A 20,640-nucleotide genomic window follows, 5' to 3' on the forward strand; every position below is an offset into this window, starting at 1 on the left:
TGTCACTGTGTTGTGGTGCTGTATGTTGGGAAGGGGTCTGAGAAAGGACAGTGCCACTTGCTCAGCTCTTGGTGGCTTTCAGTCACTTCCTCCACTACCCACAAGCAAATTGGGCCCTTTTCGTGTTGATTCCTGGTGGGTGGATTTATGTACATCCTAGGACCCTGTGGATCTCTCTAATGAACTCTCCTATGAGCCTGGGAGTTTCTCCCACTGCCACATATTCACAGGTTTTTTGCAGTCAGAGGTTTTGAGGCTTTACTTCCCCACACTGGAACCCTAGGTTGCTCAGTCTGTTTTGCTCTCCAGTTGTTCTTCCTGGTTTATCTGCACACAAATGTGGAACCAGCCCCTCCACCAGCTGCTGATTTGCTTGCCCTGGTCCTCCTGCTGCCACCTTGTTGCGAGTCCTCTTCACCCTGGCTGCCCATCTCCACCCTTCCTACTGGTCTGAATGAATGTTTCTTCTTTAACTCCTTGGTTGTCAGACTTTCATACAGTTCTATTTTCTGGCAGTTCTAGTTGATTTTGTTTTTAAATTTGTCGTTGTCATTTTTTGGTTGTGCAAGGAGGCACAGTGTATCTACCTATGCCTTCATCTTGGCTGAAAGTCCAAAGTATATTACCTTTCATTTCTATTTTCTGCCCATTTTATCTATTGACCCTGGATACTCATTCTATGTAAATTCACTCAATCCATTTCTTCACTTTATTTATATAATCCTTCCTTCCTGCCTCTGTTGGTTAATTTTATATGTCAACTTGTGTTGGTCATGTTTCCCAGTTTTTGGCCAAACACCAGACTAGATGTTGCTCCAAAGATATTTCAAAGATTTTATTAATATTAAAATCAGTAGACTTCGAATAAAGCAGATTATCTTCAATAATATGGGTGAACCTCATTTAATCAGTTAAACATCTTAAGAGAAAACTTTGAGGTCCCTCAAAAAAGAAAGGATTCTACCTTTTGGGCCAAGACTGAAAATTAACCCTTCCCTAGATTTCCATACTCCTGGCCAGCCCTACACATCTCAGACCTGACAAGACCCACATTTGCATGAGGTAAAATAAATCTCTCTCTGTATGTACATATTCTATTAGTTTTGTTTTTCTGGGAAATCTTAATATACTCCTTTAAAGATAACTTGACTCAGCCTCATGGAAACCACTTCCCACCAAGTGGGTGTCACTAACTGCTTTTTCTCTCCCAAAATAGACCACAGAGTCCAGAAGCAGAGGCAGCATTTTATAAGCCTCCCATATACTTCCTCAGAAGTCATATTATTTTCTTATCAGGTAAAACCCCATCTTTCTTTGTTATTGTTGCTATCCAAACAAAATAGTACTACTTTTATGTTTTTTCCTTTCCTACCAACCTTCACATCACTTCCCCTCATTCTCATTCATTCAGGATAACAATGTCTGGCTCTGCCTGTGCATTTGGGACAGTGATATCTGTCTTGAAGGAGCGTTGTCAGAACAAGAGCCAATATGTATAAAATACCCAACACTCTGAGACCAATGGTAGGCTCTCGATACACAGGAATCACTAGCAATTATTCTGTTTCTATTCAGGACAGTTACTTGTATAACCAGATGAGGCACCAGTGACCATAAGGAAAAGCCATCCAACACCCCTAGTTTCAAAGTTCTTTGACCTTCACTTCAAAAATTTTCACCCAAACTCCTTTGGCCACTTATACCACAGTAATGTCCTTTATCCTGTTAGTTTAAGAGAAAAACATGTTCTGTAAAATTCCCCAGCCACTTACCACAAATTCATTTTACATATTTCAGCCAGAAAAAAAAAAAGAGGCTTAATTAAGGAAACCATTCCTGTGATTTCCACAAAAAGGAAATTTACCCAGACACTCCCAGTCTCTTGCTCCACAACTGTACTCCTCCCATCAAAAGAAGAGAAGGTATTATGGCTGGTTGGTGACAGCATTAGCCCATATTTTTCTCAATTTGTTTGGAGACAATTTGTCAAAAGTCAGTGGCTACAGGGATTTAATTTCTTTTCCAAACTCAGATTAGTATAAAATCCTAGATGGTATACTTATTCTTCAAACACCAATTTCTTTTCAGGTGGTCCCAGGATAATAGGAGTGGGAAGGATGGGTGACCAGGGAGTGTTAACAAGCCTATTAGGTTCTTAAACTAAGCCAGCAATTTCATCAGTTATAAACAGTTGTTATTCATTAGCTTTCTTGGACCTCATTTGTCATCACCAAAAACTATTTCACTTGTTTAAAATCTTAGAATAAAAAATATTTATTTCTGACCATATCTTTATACCTCAGTCTTTCTCACACTTCTCTACTATAACTGGTCTTTTGTGTCATTGAGACATAATTCCCTCTGTGCTTTGTCATGATAACAATGAATGCTGAATTGATCTCATTCCCAACAGGGTTCTTGATATGTGGAGCAGGGACTGCTGGTGACTGTTGTCTAAAGTCTGATGGGTTTTATGCAGTAGAAATCTCTAATAACTCATTATTAAGAGACTGGGGCATCCTGTTTGGACACAAGCAAGATACTGGTCCAAGCTACAAAAGGGGAAAATGTGTGCTTAAGTGTCACCACATTATATACTGACATGCTCTAAAGTGTGAATCATGGGGGTCCCTGCTGGGCAAGCATAGTGCCCACCCTCAGGGGCTGATGAAGAGCCACATCCTCACTCTGGACTCTAACTTACAAAATACTAATCTCTGCTAACCTCTTGATTGTAACTACCAAGGGGTCAGATTCGAGTCTCTTCTCTGAGTAATTCCTTCTTTTTACTGAAATGTGAGGATTATTTTAATTTCTTTAAAATTTCAGAAAATAATGACAATTGATGATACATGCAATTACAAAAGAAAGAATTATCACAGAAAAAAATATAAAATTGAATTTTGTAAGGTGATATTTGACAGGGGATTTCCTTCATTAGGAATTTGGCTGATACTTAGATGTACTTATGCTTCTGTTCCCATTGCTGGCAGAGACTTGCCTTGGCTTGACCTGAGTCTGCGCGTTTGAATCACCACTGTGAGCAAGCTGGTTTCAGTGCAGTTCTGCCTTGCTTCGTTGTCATCACATAGCTGCAACAGCTGTAGTGTGTTTCTGGAAACATGAAGAGAGCAAGAATTTATTCAAATTTTGCATGGATTAAGTCAGATAGAGGTGAGTAGTCTAATCCTCCTCTTCTAGCTTAGCAGTGACCATTCTCAGGTTCATTCTGTATTTTTTTAATCAATTTTTTCACAGCCAGTCGATAAAAGACAAATACCATATGGTCTCACTTATAAGATGTATCTAATGAACAAAATAAACTAACGAGCAAAATAGAACCAGAGACATGGAAACATGGAACAGACTGACAGCTGCCAGAGAAGACGGGTGAGGGGGATAATGGTGGAAAGAAGGGGAAGGGATCAGTCAAAGAACATGTATGAATGACCCTTGGCATGGACAATAGTGTGGGAATTGACGGGGGGTGGGGGTGTTGGGTGGGGAAGGAAAAAGGGAAAAATTGGGACAACTGTAATAGAATAACAATAATTAAAAAATAAAAAATTTAAAAATATCCCTATTTTTTCTTACTATGTTGGCTCCTGCTCTGCCCTAAGAAGGGAAATTTGCTACTGGCCCATTTTGGGAAAGCTCACAGAAATAAACTATTTGGTTCCCACAATGAGTTCAGAAGCAAATAGTTTCTGGGAAAAGTAGATGGAGGAAACAATTTTGCCCTCTCTTTTGTTGGATAGGTTACAGACACTAATAGAAACAGGAAGTGCAGGGGAGTGTGTCCAGGTTCAGGATAAGAGCAAGGGATACGTGTTCCTCTTTAAGACAGTGATTCATTCTGATTTTTCCTGAGGGTCTCCCTCAGATTTAAGGTGCTGCCATCTTCAGAAACCTTAAAGGTCAGGTGTCAATGTGCCACATTGTGATGATTTAGAGGCAGGCCATTATAGATATATTCATACTCTCTTAGTGGGGATGTATAAATGAACAGTAAAGAAATACATATAATATATAAAATACATACTGTATATGTAAGAAATATATATAATAAAATAAGGGCATGCTTTTTGCTTACTTTTATTTTTGGCTTCTTTTTAAATTTTATTTTTCAATTATAGTTTACATGCAATATTATTTAGTATTTAGATATGAAGCATAGTTGACAGATAATCATAAACTTTATAAAGTATTCCCCTTGATATAGGTACCTTGCACAAGAAAGAGTTATTACCATATTATGAACTATTTTCTATGCTGTAATTTACATCCCTATGACTATTTTGTAACTACCAGTATGTACTTCTTAAATCTCATCACCTTTTTTAACCCAGTCCCCCAACATCCCTCCTCTATGGCAACCAACAGTCTTTTCTCTGAGTCTATGACCCTGTTTTAGTTTTTTTTTTTAATTTTGTTCTTTAGATTTCACCTATGAGTGAGCTCAAATTGGCCAGGTGGCAGTCTTAGCTTCCTTGTTACCAGGTAATTATTGCTCACATTTGGGAAGTTACTCCTCCCTTGAGAAGACCTTTAAACTGACAGAGCTCAAAATTATGGGAATGGGAAGCAAGGGTACAATGAATGGATTATTGAGTATGATAGTAAAAGAGCCTCTCCCACTTTTGTCTCTTGAGTCTTGAACATATGTGTTTTGGCAATGGGATTAAATAGCACCACATATAAGTCATTGATTCAAAGATAAAGTGATTCTTATGGGGTGGGGTTGCAGCCTTGCAAGTGGTGCTTTCCAGCTAGCATCACCCTGGAGTCTTCAATAGGACACTCCCATGGCCTATAAGACTGGCTGCTTCTGTTTAAAGGAATAAATGGTATGATCAGTCAGTTTCTTAAGTGGGAGCTCATTATTGTACTTTTTATGGTAAAATTAGTTCCTCAACCAAAAACTATTTCTATGGAACACCATGATAGTGTTATAATTTTGTTCTTGGCGATGCTGGCAGAAGCACTGCAGCCAAAGAAGGCAAACACATGTACAAGATAATGATCCAATGCTGTGAGGACAAAGTGCCATTTTTCTGTGGTGGCAGAGGTCCAATAGAATCAATTAGTGGAGAATAGTTTCTCATCCAGGGAAATAGTTGAAAACAAGGGGCTTAATGTTTAATCCCTGCCATTGGCAGTTGGGAAATCAGTGGCATCAGTAGGCAGAAACCATGGAGGGAAAATCCATCTCATTGAGCTCATGCATAGGCCTCATCTCACCACTACGGCTATTTCATATATAAGCCCATTAAACAAATACCAGGGTTGCTCACAAAAAAATGGCTCATTCACATACACAGAATGGGGCACCTTGTCCACTTCATTATTAAGGGCTTTCTCTGTAATCAGCAACTTTGAATAACCATGCAAATAATTCATGAATATATTCATACTTTGTGTTCATTGTGAGAGGTGCATTCGTACATGAAATTTACCAGATTGCCTGTCACTAATCTTCCTACCTGGTTCATCTCAAGATTCTGACCAGTTGGCCAATCTATCAGCTGGTGTTCATGAACCAGTCTTCATCTTTATGGTCACCCAGTGTCTCATTATGAGGCCTCTAGTCTCTACCAGAGCCCAGGAGCAAGCCAGAAGCTGGTTTCCTAAAGGTGAATAGCTATTTGTAGAAGATGGTCTGACTTTTCCTCAAATCTACAGATATTTACATAGTTATGCTAAAAATTAAGAACTCAGTTGGACAATCTAATTTCAAAGCTCAATATACACTAATAAAAAGAGATACACTTTTTAAATGTAAAGATTTACTAATAGATCAATGAAATAGAACAGAGCCTAGAAACAGACCCAACTTTTCTGCACCTTGAAACTTTATCAAAAATCAGTTATCAATATATGTATCTATCCCTCTGTCTATATAATACTGTTTTGATTATAACTTTATGATACATCCTGAGATTAGAGTTAGGTCTCCAACTTTATTCTTTTAAAAATTATTGGACTTTTTCCATATAATTCTGATGCACTATGTAATTTTCTTAAAAAAAACCTTGTTTGAGTTTTTAGGTTAAATTTAGTTTATAGATAAATTTGAAAGTAAGGTATCTGAAAGAGCTTTCTCTGCTTTACATTCCACAGCCAGCTTTTTGGTTCATTTAGGAAATCTTTTTGCTCTCCTGTCATAATTCAGCTGTTCTGTTTCTTAGAAGATATTTCACCACCTTCTTTCCCTTCATCTAGCTATTAGAAGGCCAGTGTAATGCTATTGATAAAGGAGTCTCTAGGAAGAATTTCTGTCATATTTTCTACCTTTCCCTCAGTTGTCAGCAGCCAATGTCTTGTACTTGAGGGACATCCTACTTGCCTTAATGGATCTCTCTCACCATTTATGCCCTGTCTCCAGTCTTTGGTACAACATTGTTATGCACTGATTGAATTCCCATGGGAAAGAATTGGAGACGTATACAGACTTGCTCTGTGGCAAGAGCTATTTTAATATGTCAGCACAGCCTACATATGACTGTCAAAAGTTTAGCTTACTTTGCCTTAGTACTACCTATGACAGATTTTTCCTCCTCTGAAAAATGCCACCAGAAGTGGAAAAAAAAAAGCTAGAAATTGGTCTCTTTTCATCTAGTGAGCCTTCTTTTTTTGTCTAAAATTTAGTTCATTAGCTTTCTATGAGTCCTTAGCTCTCTTGTGGGCTTTGAAAAGCTATCATTCATAACTTATCAGAATTCTTAGGTTTAGGGTGAAAGTGACAGTTTCTTATTACTTAAAATTTGAAACAGTTTCCAACTTTCATCAGTGTTTCAAGAACCAATATGCCCAGAGACTCCATAAAAGTTTTATTGTCCCAATAAAGTTCTTTACAGAAAAAGAATCCAATCCAAGATTATGTATAGTACCTGCTTTTCATGGCTTTTTAGTCTTTTTAAATCTGGAAAATTCCTCAGTTTTTTCTTTCACTTTAATGACCTGGACATTTTTTATAATTATGGGACAGTCATCTTGTATGGGATTCTTTTCTTCCTCTTTTTAAATTCTCATCCAAAGAGAGAGAGACTGTGGGGGGAGGAAGGGAGGGGAACAGAGAGAGAGAAAGAGAAACATTGATGTGAGACAGAAACATGAATCAGTTGCCTTTTGTGTATGCACCCTGACCGGGGATCAAACCCACAACTTGGGTAGGTGTCCTGACCAGAGATCGAACCCACAATTTTTTGGTGTTTGGGACAATGCTCCAACCAACTAAGCCAGCTAGCCAGGGCTGTGCGGTGTTTCTTTTTGATTAGACTAGGTTAATTATTTTAGGCTGAAACACAACATAATTAAAATACTGTGTTATTTGCATTGCATTATGTCTGGTAGAACATGATGTTGAATTATCCTATTTCTGGTAGGAAATTTGGTCATTTGATTAAAATGTCACCAGCTATATTTTTCCACTGTAAAAACATATTTACATATTTCCCTCATTTTTATGAATACCTATTTTGTGGGGGATATTATCTGAGGTTATGTAAATAACTATGTTCAACCAACAATTTTCTTTGTTTTTACTTTGTCCTTTGCTATCTATCTATGTTATGACTCCATCTGGATTTGTGTTTCTACAAATATTATTTGTATTATTTCATGTTAAACTTAAAATTAATGTTCCCTATATAGGCAGACAGATACATATATATATATGTATATATATATATATATATATATATACACACACACACACACATACATATTCTACATTTATTCTCTATCATCTCTCCATACATATATACATTAAAATCCATGGTTTTATATCAATTACTCTGACTCTAACACAATATCACACAATCTATTTTAGCTTTCTCTCTTTCCATATCTGTACCTCCTTTTTTAGATTGTAAAAAGCCTGACTCCTACTATTCCATTATTCATTGTAAATTTCTTGACTGACTTTAGTGGGAAAATAATGATGGCCTAATAAATGAGTTGTTCTAGAAGGTTGTAAGTTTTCTTATTATTTAATTCCTCAAATGTTTGATTTGATTAAATTCACTAGTAAAGCTATGTGGGCTGTTAGTTTTCTATGTAAGAAAATCTGGTATTATATGCTAAGAATCCTGAAACATCAATTCAAAAGAACATATGCACCCCTATGTTCATAGCAGTGCAATTTACAATAGCCAATTGCTGGAAACAGCCTATGTGCCCATCAGTAAGTGAGCGGATTAAAAAACTGTGGTACATTTACACAATGGAATACCACACAATAGAAAGAAAGAAGGAGGTCCTACCCTTCATGATAGCATGGATGGAACTGGAGAGCATTATGCTAAGTAAAATAAGCCTGGTGATGAAAGACAAATACCATATGATCGATCTCACATATAAGTGGAACCTATTCAACAAAACAAACAAGAAAAATAGAACCAAAGACATTGAGATAAAGAACAAATTGACAGTAACCAGAGAGGAGGAGGGAGAGGGATAATGGGGAAAAGAAGGGAAGGGTCATCAAGGAATTTGCATAAAGGACTCATGGACAAAAACAACGGGGTTGGGGAAAGATCGAAGGTGGGCAGTGGGGGTGGGTAGGGCGGGGGTAAGTAATAGGGGGGAAATGGAGACAACTGAAATTGAACAATAAAAAAAGAAAAAAGAAAATTTTAATTATAAATACAAATTATTCAGTAAATATACAATATTCATATTTCATATTTGTGTGTCAGTTTTATTTCAAAATAGTTGCTCATTTAATCTACATTGTGAATTTAGTGGTATATAGATGTTTACAATATGTATTTAATTTTTGTTGGAATGCCTCCTTTTCATAAATGATATTGGCAATTTGCTTTCTCACACTTTTTTTACAATCCTACCAAAAATTTATCAATTTTGTTTATCTTTACAAGAAATTATTTTTGTATTTAATTGATTCTCTATTGCTTATTTTCTATTTCATTGATTTCCATTTTTGTCTTTTTTTAATTTCTTCTACCTTGTTAAAGTTTATTTTGCTTTTGTTTTCCAGCTTCATAAAGTAGATGCTTAGACATGGATTTAACCCTTTTGTTATTTTTATTTTTTACATAAGCATTTAAAGCTACAATTTTCTCTCGAAACTCTGCCTTAGTTTCATTTCACATATAGTGAAGTTCTATGTTTTAATTTTTATTCAGTTGATAATATTTTCTAATTTCTCTTCTAATTTCCTCTTTGACACATGGGCTATTTGGTCATGTGTTGCTTAAATTTCAATTATTTGGCTACTTTCTAGATTAAAACAAATGGTTTCAACTTTAATTCCCTGTGGTAAGAGAACATATTCCTTAGGATTTTAATTCTTTGGAGTTGATTGTGATTTGTTTTATGATTTGGTATTTGATTTATCTTGGTAAATATTCTGAGTGTAGTTTATCTTCTGGATAGATGGCTTTCTATAAATATAAAGTTAAATTTGAGTAGACTTTTTAATATCTTGTTTATTTTTACTTTTCCTGTCAATTACTGAAAGCAGAGACTTAAAATCTGAAACTATACTTGAAGATTTGTCTATTTCTTTTTCTTTTTTTAATTTGGCCAGTTTTTGCTTCATGTCTTTTGAATCTCATTAATTAGAAGAATCCATTCAATTGCTACATTTTTATTATGAAATGTTCTTTCTTTATGTCATTAATATTTTGTCCTAAAGTCTATGTTGTCTGATAGTAATATAATAAGATATTAATTAATATGCTTGCTGTTGAGATAGTATATTTATTCCAATATTTTATTTTTAATCTTTCTGTATCTTTATATTTAATGTGTCCCATTTTTACCCAGTTTGACAAAATGAACTGTGAGAAACCTTTTCTTACATGTCTACATGGGCTTCTGTGAAAGAGTTTCTTTAGGTATATATCCAAAGATCTCCTTCATATATTACATATATATGAATCTTTAATTTAACACTAAATTAATAGATTACATTTCAAAATGAATGAGTTTGTGTTCATGCTTACTTGCAGTAAATGTTATCTCCCATTTTCTCAATCTTCATCAATACTCAATACTCAATTTCTTATTTCACTCATTCAATGGGTGAAAAATTGCATCTCCTCATTTAAATACTTTTACATATACCTAATTACTAGTGAGATTATGAACTTCTTTATACAGGTTTAACTATTTAGTTTTACCCTTTGGTGGATTTCTGAGTCACACAATTTAACAATTTATTTGTTGGATTTTCTGTCCTTTTCCTGTATGATATATAGGCACTTTTATAGCTTTAGATAAATCCTTCATTGTTATTAGGTTTTGAAAATATCTTCCCAGAATGTCAGAAATCTGTTTTGTCTATAACGTCTTTAATTTAGCATAGATAGTTAATTTAAAGTTATAAAATTAACTTTTCCATATAGTTTGTACTTTGGTAACTTATTAAGAAATCCTTTTCACTTCAATGTCAAAAAGACATTATCCTGAATTTTATTTATATTTTTTCATGAAGTGAGCCAATTTTCCTTAAGAATTTGTCATTTTTCAATTACTATGTGATTCTATTAGTCTCAGCCTTGTGGCAGGGAACAAAAGGCAGATTCACATGAAATCCTGGGTACAATTGAATGAAGAAAATGGTTACTCAAGAGTAACTGGGATTAAGTGAGCTAACAAGATCCTCCAGGTCTGGGTAATGATCAGTTCTTGCTCCTCATCATGAACAGCAAAGGATGAAATGGTGTTGCTGGAGGCTGAGAGACCCAGAACCACAGAGATGGGCCATGAGCAGGAGTTGTAGTTGTAGAGAATGAGCCTGTTGACTGAGATGCAGGCCAAAACCAAAAGGAGCTGGAAAGAGATAGCATGGCCTCTTTCTCTTCCAGGTCTTTAGTCTCCCACCCATGCCTGTCATAGGCGAGAAAGGAAGGGATCACAGGCGATTGACTTGGTGGAGGTTAGCTCTGCAAGCTACAGACTGAGGAGAATGGTGAGGATGGATCAGAGGTGAGAATGGAGGAAGACCAGTTTATACCACATATGTCAAATATCACAGTTAGTTTTCTTGACTCTCTATTATGTTTTATTTGGACTTGTCTTTTCTTGCACCAAGAGCACTGTGTGTGTGTGTGTGTGTGTGTGTGTGTGTTCTTTAACTATGTCTTTATTAATATATGGTAGAGTGAATTTGAAAAACTATTTGTTGTTTTATAATTATCTTCGCTATTAGTATATGTTAATTCTTTCACATAATTTTGAGATTAAAATATTTTATTGTTCCTAATATCCTGCTAGTACTGTATTAGAATTATATTAAGTCTATTATTAATATGAGGTGATTTGTCTTTAAAATGTTAATATTTCCCCTCCCCAAACATTATGTAGTTGTCCAATTATTCAGGTATATAAAAATATTTTTAAAACTCCAGAGAGATCTCACATATTATTTAAACTAACTTAATTAAACTGGAGAAAAAGAGTACTATTTTTAAAATGTATTTGTATTTATCTATTTTCTTATCACTTTCTATGTAAGTTATATCATCCACATTTATTCATTTTGTCCTTTTATAATACTTATACTATACTGACATTTTATTTTATTATTGTGTTAGATAAAAAACTTTAGACTTAAGAAGAAAGATTCCAAAGGTTTCTTTCCCCACTATATTTATGGAGATGTCTATAGGTAGCCTTTATCAAGACAAGGACTCTCCTTCCTATTTCCATGTTCATGCACTGTAATGATCATTCACAAGCTTCCCTGACATAATATTAAGACACTTTATTATAATTTTTCATAATAGAAAATTTAAATGGTTCAAACGATATGATACATCATAAACAACATTGTTTCATGTTCTATTTTCAAGGAGAGGCAAGTCAAGCTGAAACTTGTACTTGCTTAAGAATTGTTGTTAAATACTAATGGCAAAAATGAGTTTGAACAGTCCCACACACTGGGTGGGATTGCCACCTTTGAATTTCTCTTGTGAGGGGATATACATACATCTTAGACTGGGAAAATAAGCTGCAGCACACAGGCATTCATTGGGGTGTGTGGGTGTTTAAGGGTGTAGAGAGGGTACTTCCAGAACATCTGGTAGGAATCTAGATCTTTAACAATCTTGAGAAGTTGACTTTCCAGTGTTGAAATGTTTGTCTTTGGTCTTCTTTGATCTTTTTAAGAAAACCTTAAAGATAAAGATAGATATTGAATTGGTATAAATAATATTTATAATATATTTACATTAAAGAATAACAATAAGCTGAACAACTGTACAACTGCAATCCAAATCCATCTAAGAAAAAAATGAGTTTCATCATTAAACAATATAAAAAGTTTGGTGGGGCAACTCTGTACATTTAAGGACTCAAGTTCCTTCTATTTTACCTGGTGCTCCATCATCTTCAACCTATGGCTTCCACTTTAAGGTTCAAGGTATATCTGAGATAGAGACATAAGGATGGTATTCAGTCTGGCCCCAAGGAGAAAGAGAAGAAGGTATGCCTCCTGCCTTTAGGGATTAAGGAAAGTTGTTTACAGTTCTGCTTACATAGTATTGGCCAGAAAACAGTCATACCTAGCTGCAAGGAATCTGGAAAGTCTACTCTGTTTTAATTGTTTGAGTTTCTCCATGTACACTGGATGTTCTTTACCAAGGATAAAACATAGAATTGTTCCTATTAAGTGACAACTAGTGATTTATATGATAAGAAGTAATTAATATATTTTAGATATTGATCTTTTGTTATTTCTAGGTATTTCAAATTCTTCTATATCAGGACTTGCCATTTTACTTTCTCTATAATGCCTGTGGATAAACATACTATTAAATTTATCAGAGCTGAATTTAATATTTTCCATTGCCATTTTATTCACAGCTTAAGATGTTTTTCCATCTCCTAATTTCATGAAAGTGTATTCCTATAAAACGATGCAATATTTTGATAGCTTTGACTTAGCTTCTGTGTAGCTTATAGACTTAGAATCTCCACTTTGCCCATGCAGTTGTCTCAGCACCATTCATGGAGCAGTGATGCTTTCCTTAATTGATTTGCAATGCTAGTTCTATCATGGACCAGGCCTCCATTGGTGTTGGAATCTGTTATTGGGATCTCCATTTTGACTTATCTATTCATCTATATCTACACTACTACCATGATTCTTTTTTTTAAATGTTTAACACATCTTCTTTTTTTTAAAACATTTTATTTATTTATATTTATTTTTAGAGAGGGAAGGGAGGGAGATAGAGAGAGAGAGAGAGAAACATCAATGTGTGGTTGCTGGGGGTTATGGCCTGCAACCCAGGAACGTACCCTGGCTGGGAATCGAACCTGGGACACTTTGATTCCCAGCCTGTGCTCAGTCCACTGAGCTATGCCAGCCAGGGCTCCATGATTCTTTATAACTATAATAGCTTTATAGTAAATCTTGATATCACTTAATTCATATTTTCTCACATTTTTTTTCTTCAGAAGATAAATCTTGGCTCTTTTTTGGACCATCACTGTTTTATGTATGTTTTAGAATCATTGCTTTAAGATTCATAAAACAAACAAACAAAAAAACCCCAAAAGTCAAAATTGTGACTGAAAGTACATTGACTCTACAGAGTGTTTTGTATAGACTTAATATCTTTGTGATACCAAATGTTCCAGTCCATAAACACTTGTCTCTGGGGTTTAGAATAATTATGTAGTATTTTCCAATAGGTACTATTATAATAGAGGGTCATAATTTTGTTAATATAATTTTTAAATGTTTTGATACATGCATCCCTGAAAACTTTATATTTGTGTTGCTTTTATTAATAAATAATAGCTTTTAAAAGCTGTGTGTGCTAACTCTGTTAGTAGCAGAAATGCAAGTAATTTTTAAATAAACAAAATGTATTTAGAAAAATATGATTTGCTATGTAAAACACAAGAGAGTATGTAGCTAAATTATTATAAATGATAAGACATTTTAACAAACTAATTAAGACTCAGATATTAACATTATGTTTGTGAAATTATTAGATATTGAAATTATTTTGGGTTATATGTATAGGCTTATTATTAATATATTTGTATTTTTCTTAATTTAGTTATGACCAATAATGTCACCATGAAGTTTATCATATATCACTTGTTCATATGTCATGTATTTCTTTGATTATATACCCAGATGTAGAATTGCTTGATCATAGGCTATGTGTATTTTAAACTCTAGTGGAAGGTGCTAAAGTACTTCCAAATCAGTAGTATACTTTTACCTGTGGTTTTACTTTCTGCAGTTGCAGTTACCCACAGTCAACTACAGTCCAAAAATATTACATGGAAAATTCCAGAAATAAGTTAGTTTTAAAATGCATACCATTCTGAGCAACATGATGAAATCTTGCACTGACCTGCTTCATCTCACCCAGGACATAAATCATCCTTCTGTACAGCAGATACACACTGTATATGCTACCCACACATTAGTCACTTAGTAGCACCCTCGGTTAATAGATCAACAGTTGTGATATCACAGTGCTTGGTTCAAGTAAGCCTTATTTTACTTAGTAATGGTCCTAAAATGTAAGGGTAGTGATGCTGGCTATTTAGATACACCAAAAGGAAGCCATAAAGTGTATGCACATATAGGAAAACATAGACTATATAGAGGTCAGTACTATTTACTATTTGGTTTCAGGCATCAACTAGGATCTTGGAATGTATCTCCCTGAGATAAGGGTGGACTGCTGTATCATCCTACCAATGCACTCAAACCAGCCATGAACATGAGGAATGCCCTGTATACCATATAACACCACATTCTTGTCAAAATTTGGTATTTTGCCATTTTCAGCCTTTGCCATTGTCTCCATTCTGGTGGGTGTGGCAATATTACACTGTGATTTTAATAAACATTTTCCCGATTCTTAATGAAGTTCTACATTTTTTCTTGTTTTTAATGATATTTAGATATTTTTATATTGAAATTGTTCAGGTCTCTTTCCTATTTTTCTTTTGGCTTATCTGCCTTAAAAATCTTTTGTGTAATTAAAAAATTAAAATATATATTCAGGATATGAGCTTTTTTTATCAGTTGAAGTTTTACAAATATTTACCCCCAATCTGTGTCATTGCTTTCATCTGTATTATTTTTTCCAATTCCATTTTCTTTTTAATGGGTAGATTAAACCATTGCATGAGACATCTAATCTTTAACTTTTCTCTCCTTTAAAACATTATTTTATATTCTTGTATGATAAAACACTAATCTCAAAACAGAATCACAGTGTTGATATTTACATGTAGGCACTCCATATTCTAGTAGGTAAAATCTAATATTTTATTTATTGACATATTTGGGATCCTTCATGTATCTGATTTTGCTTAACTGTTGAATATATGAAACCAAATATACTTGTATGTCCCTCAATCTATCATGCTAATGCCTATCTCCACATCTTAGCAGTATCTTTTTTTTTGTATCTAGGATTTCTAGAAAAAGAACCCAAACTTATTACTAAGAGTTTATTGGGGGTGGGGGGATGCAATTTAGGCACCATAAGTGAGGGGGGGAATTATAAAATAAAACAAAAAAGGAGTGGCATTTATCTACTTACTTATTCTTATTACCTGTTAGCATCCCTTCATATATGAGTATTTTTACTTAGGCCTTCTGGGAAGCCACTGAGGAATCTAGATCCCACCTCCCTGATGTGATATTTCCTCTGAATGTGGAAGTAGTTGGTGAGGCTAGAAATTCCATGGATTCAGGCTGGTCTGCTCTTGCCCATAACAGTGAGCTTGTCAATGTTTTGCTAAAGCTGGCCTATCCCCCATGGAAGACACACAAGTGTTCGCTTTAGGAAATGAGGCAATTTCAAAGGCGCAGCCAGGGCTCTTCACTGAGCAAGTGGCTGAGGCCGAAGGGCAGAATGGACCAAATGAATGTGAGGAAGTGCATAGCTGGGTTTTGTATACCTTTGTGCTCTAGTCTAAGGCAAAGAGCCATGGTAAGAGCACAGGAAGGAAAGAGAAAAAGAGACCATCTCAGTGGGTCTGACATTTGTGGTTTGACTAAGTCATTTGGTTGTATATCAAAGGGAATTCTCTAAAAAAGGCAGGATTTCAAAATTATCTGTTTGTGTGTGTCTGTTACCATGATTCTTGCTGCCAGATCTCACAAATGAAATGCTATTTCATTTTCCAGCTGTGATGGAGCCTTCATTTTCCTGTGTATCTGGATACTTTGTGGTCATTCTGTTCTTACAGATGGTGCTAACTTCAGGTAGGGACATCTATTTCTTTTTCATGGCGTGTCACATAGATAAAGAAAGACAATGGAGATAAATGACACTGAAGGAAATGAAGTTTTCTCACTGATATTGCTATGTTATGAAGGTTACACCCTTTATGTTAAAGTTTTGAGGGTATAAATGAGTCTCAAAACAACTTATGATTAAGAAATGCGATTTCAGTGACTGTCTTTCTCGGCCACAAGTCTATGCTGCAGAGCTGCATTGATGTGTCTTGGAGAAGAGACAGATAAATGTCTACTATCTCCCCCTGGGAGGCTCAAATTCTCACTGGCATTCATATAATGAATATATCTCTTATATTTAAGAAAAAGCCTAATCATTTATGTGACTGTAAGTTTAGTTTAGAATTATAAGTTTAGTAGGACCTCAAATAATGATGTTGGTGTGAGCTGGATCTGTCCACAAATTTTTCTTTGAGCTTTAAGCCTGATAATTCAGAATCCTTACAGTGAGAAGGATAAACCTTTTTGGCAGAGACAGGCATGAATTTGGTGGAGTTGAAAGGAGCAAAAACTCACAGCAGGAAAGGAGCTGTGTGATAGTCACCTATAGCTTGATAACAAGTTATTCCCAAGATGAACAATTTAAAACAACAATCATTTTATCATATTCCACAGTCCAGGAATTATGGCCAGGGCATTCTTCTGTTCCATGTGACATAGACTGAGCTCACTTGGTATACCCAACTGGTGGGCAAGATGCTCTGGGCGGCTCAAGGTGGCTTCATTCACATCTAGCTTTGGTGCAGTAGGCTGGAAGGCTGGAATCAGCTGAGATTATCAAATGGCATGTCAACATGTGGCCTTTCTGCTGTGGTGGATTCAGGATAGTCAGACATCATTTTGGCAGCTCACAGTTTCCAGAAAAAGTGTTATAAAACAACAGCAACAACAAAGGATGAGAACTGCTCATTTCTTAAGATAGGCTCAGAAATTATCGCGGGTTTTCTTCTTCCATATTCTATTTGCAAAGCACTCTCAGAAAACACAGTTTCAAGGGAAGGAGACACAGATCCTTTCTCTTTGCAGAAGAAACGTCAAAAAATTTGTGGCCATCTTTGATCCACCAAAACTGGCTGCTGAAAAAAGCAGTTAGTAGATTGGATAAGTAAAGTATGTTGTTCAGCAGTAGGGGTGCACATCCCATCTCTAGACAATAGGAGTATCTTCCATGCCTTTATTAAGTATTTACAGAATGTCTAATGTGTACAGGCAATGTTTTATGCACTGAGAATAATAAAGAGAAATTAAAAAGGGAATAAGACAAAACTCTGCTGTTGCGTGACTTACATATCAGTGGGCCAGGAAAGAAAATAAAGACAGAAATAAAAAATATTTTTATTTTTTATGTTATATATAATAACATTTTATGTTACATGTTATAGGTTATAGGTAGTTATATGTACTATGAAGACATGTTTAGGTATGTTAAATGGGTGGACACAACAAATTTCTCCAATGAGTTGCCATTTAAGCTGGGACATGAGAGACAATGAGGCAGAGACTGGAGTGCTGCTTTCAGAGGGAAGATACTTCAGAGAGTAACTGAGTCAGAAGGACTTGGCATCAAGAACCAGAGAGAAAGCCAATGGGTCTAGAGCAGAAGGATGTAAGTGAAGCATTCTTCTGTGAACTTCAGACTAAAACCTCGATCTCTGACTTTATCCACAGAGCAATTCACTGTGAGTACCCCCAGCAGACACCAGGTTGTCATGGTAGGTGAACATGCTGAGCTCAGCTGCCAGCTGTCCCCCCCACAGAGTGCAGACCACATGCAGGTGGGCTGGTATCGAGATTACTACCAACCAGTTTCCATTTACAAAAAAGAGGATGAACTCTCTGGAGAAAACATTCAGAACTATGAGAATCACACAGTGATCCTGAAAGAGGCCTTGGGAGAGGGCAAAATGACCCTCAGAATCTACAAAGTCACTGTTTCTGATGGGGGGCAGTACCACTGTTTTTTTAAAGATGGTGATACCACTGAAGAGGCCACTGTGGAGCTGAAGGTAGCAGGTAAGGACGAAGGAGTCATCTCCAGGTTTCCTTGGCAGTGCTGCTCCGGACTTAGAATCTAGAATTTGGGAATGCTGGGCCATGAGGGAAAGATCTCTTGGCATTTAAAAAAATTATAACTTCTAAGTAAAATGAAATAATATAATGTATGGAAAAATACATAGAATAATATAGTTACAAAGATACTTGGTTAACAATTAGTCATAGTTACTTTAGATCAAGTAAAATCTCCTTTGCATTCGTTAATGGTGCCATTCACTTTTTTCCTTTTCAAAAAGTAACCATTAATTAAACTCATATTGTCTCGTTTGGTTTACATATTTATTCATAAAAATATAGTATTGTTTTGTGTGTTTTTAAATTTTGCATGATAGTATCATTATACATACTCTATTGACAAGATTATACTCTCAGTATTTTATTTTTGTTATCAATCCATACTTATTTAAATAGATACAATCCATTTTTTAAGTAAATAGAGTATTCCATGTCATAAATACATATACATATATAACTATTGATTTATGTATGCCCATGTCATTGGACATTAAGGTAGTAGACAATTTTCTGTTCCTTTGTTAAACTGTTGTATTTGTGTGCAAGAGTTCTTTTAAGATCAAGGAACATTTATGAAGGACACATGGACAAAGCTACAGAGGGGTGGGTCTGAGGGTGGGAGGCAGGGATGGGTGGGGCAGGGGAGAATGGTAGGGTGAAAATGGAGACAATTGTACTTGAACAACAATTAAACAAAGATACATAGTTGGTAGTTAAGTTGCAAGGGCATTTTGTGCAAATATCTGTAAATTCCTTTGGCAATTGCCCACTGAAATGATCAGGTCAATTTACAATTGACTCAAGTCATGTAAAAGTTATATCTACACCAATACTTGGAATCATCATACTTTTAAACTTTGGCAATTTTTATTTTAGTTTTGGTTTCCTTTATTAATAATACATTTTTCTTTGTTATATATTGGAGACTCAATTTTTCCTTTTAGATTCTTGCCTGTTTATTATTTTTGTCCAATTTACATTTGAGTTCTTCAATTTATTTTGTCTATTGCCTTTTTAAAAAGCATTTTTATTATGACGTGTTACACAGATATAATTTTGATATTATCAAATTCACAGTCTACCAATTATGATTTGTAATTTGTGTCACACTTAAGAAATCCCTTCCAATCTTCATGTTATAAAAATATTTGCTTCTAAAATTTTAAAGGTCTTTTTTCACACTTGGTTATTAATCTATATAGATTTTGTTTTTGTGTTTTTTATGAGTTAATAATGCCTTTCAATATTGAAATATATATTTATTGACTATTCCTAATAGTTGTATGGTACTTCTGTCATTTACCAAGACCATACCTCTGCATGAATCTTCTCATGAATTTTTTAAATTTTTTTATTACTGTTCAATACAGTTGGTTCCATTTTCCCCCACCACTTTCCCCTGCCCCATCCAGCCCCACCTCCCACCTTCAAATCCTACCCCCTTTGGCTTTGTAAGGACATGTTTCTTGAAGACTCTTCCCCTTCTTTCCCCCATTATCCCTTTCCCTTCTTCCCCTCTGACTACTGTTAGTTTGTTCTTTATTTCAATGTCTCGTTATATTTTTGCTTGCTTCTCATGAGTTTTTAATTTGATAATCTTTTATGTCACAATGATCTAATTATCTATATCTAGTACAGAGTGGGTCAAAGTAGGGTTACAGTTGTGAGTACACAAAACACAGTTTATTCTTGTATCATTATTTATTAATTATGGTTTTATTTTCCATACAAACAACTGTAAACCTACTTTTGAGGCACCCTGTACAATACTGCTTTATTTAAATTATTACAGCTATGTGCCTTGGTATATGATAAGGCATATCTTCCAATCTTGATATCCTTCAAAACTGCTTTAGCCCTTTATAGTATGAATTGTTATAACAAAATTAAATCTTCTTAGTAAATATGATTCAAACTGAATTGAACTTAGTAACTAATTTAGAGAGATTTGCCATGTTTCTTTATTACATCAGTGAACATTTACTCAGCCTTCTTTATTTTATTTCAATTTATGTTTCAGTTAAATTTGATATGTTTACCCATAAAGTTCTTGCAAAATTCATTAGTAATTTTTTTGGATTATGAGTGAGATGGTATTGTTACAAATTTTAATGATTATGGTTGTGATCATCAAAAACTGATTTGTTTTTTATTTTTTATTTTTCTAAAATGTTATTTACTTTTGCAATAAAAACATCAAGATTCAAAATTTAATAATTTAAAGGATGCATGCTGAAAAGTCTCCCATATGGTCTCATCTTATAGCTATGAAGATCACCTCTCACAGGCAACTAATGTGATCAGCTTCTCATATATTA

At 34.9% G+C, this 20,640-nt stretch overlaps 1 protein-coding gene across 1 annotated transcript in view; it reads left to right on the forward strand.

The window, feature by feature from the left end:
* The first annotated feature begins 3,057 nt into the window (after positions 1 to 3,057).
* Positions 3,058 to 20,640, forward strand: part of LOC114496932 (putative selection and upkeep of intraepithelial T-cells protein 1 homolog) — a 39,537-nt gene continuing 21,954 nt past the window's right edge. Inside the window, exons 1-3 of the mRNA XM_036025069.1 lie at positions 3,058 to 3,174; positions 16,142 to 16,219; positions 17,921 to 18,265. Of these exons, the coding sequence (XP_035880962.1) occupies positions 3,123 to 3,174; positions 16,142 to 16,219; positions 17,921 to 18,265 (475 nt within the window). The 5' untranslated portion in view covers positions 3,058 to 3,122. The remainder of the gene's footprint in view (positions 3,175 to 16,141; positions 16,220 to 17,920; positions 18,266 to 20,640) is intronic.

This window comes from Phyllostomus discolor, chromosome 5 (genome assembly GCF_004126475.2).
Source record: "Phyllostomus discolor isolate MPI-MPIP mPhyDis1 chromosome 5, mPhyDis1.pri.v3, whole genome shotgun sequence".
Taxonomy (NCBI): domain Eukaryota; kingdom Metazoa; phylum Chordata; class Mammalia; order Chiroptera; family Phyllostomidae; genus Phyllostomus; species Phyllostomus discolor.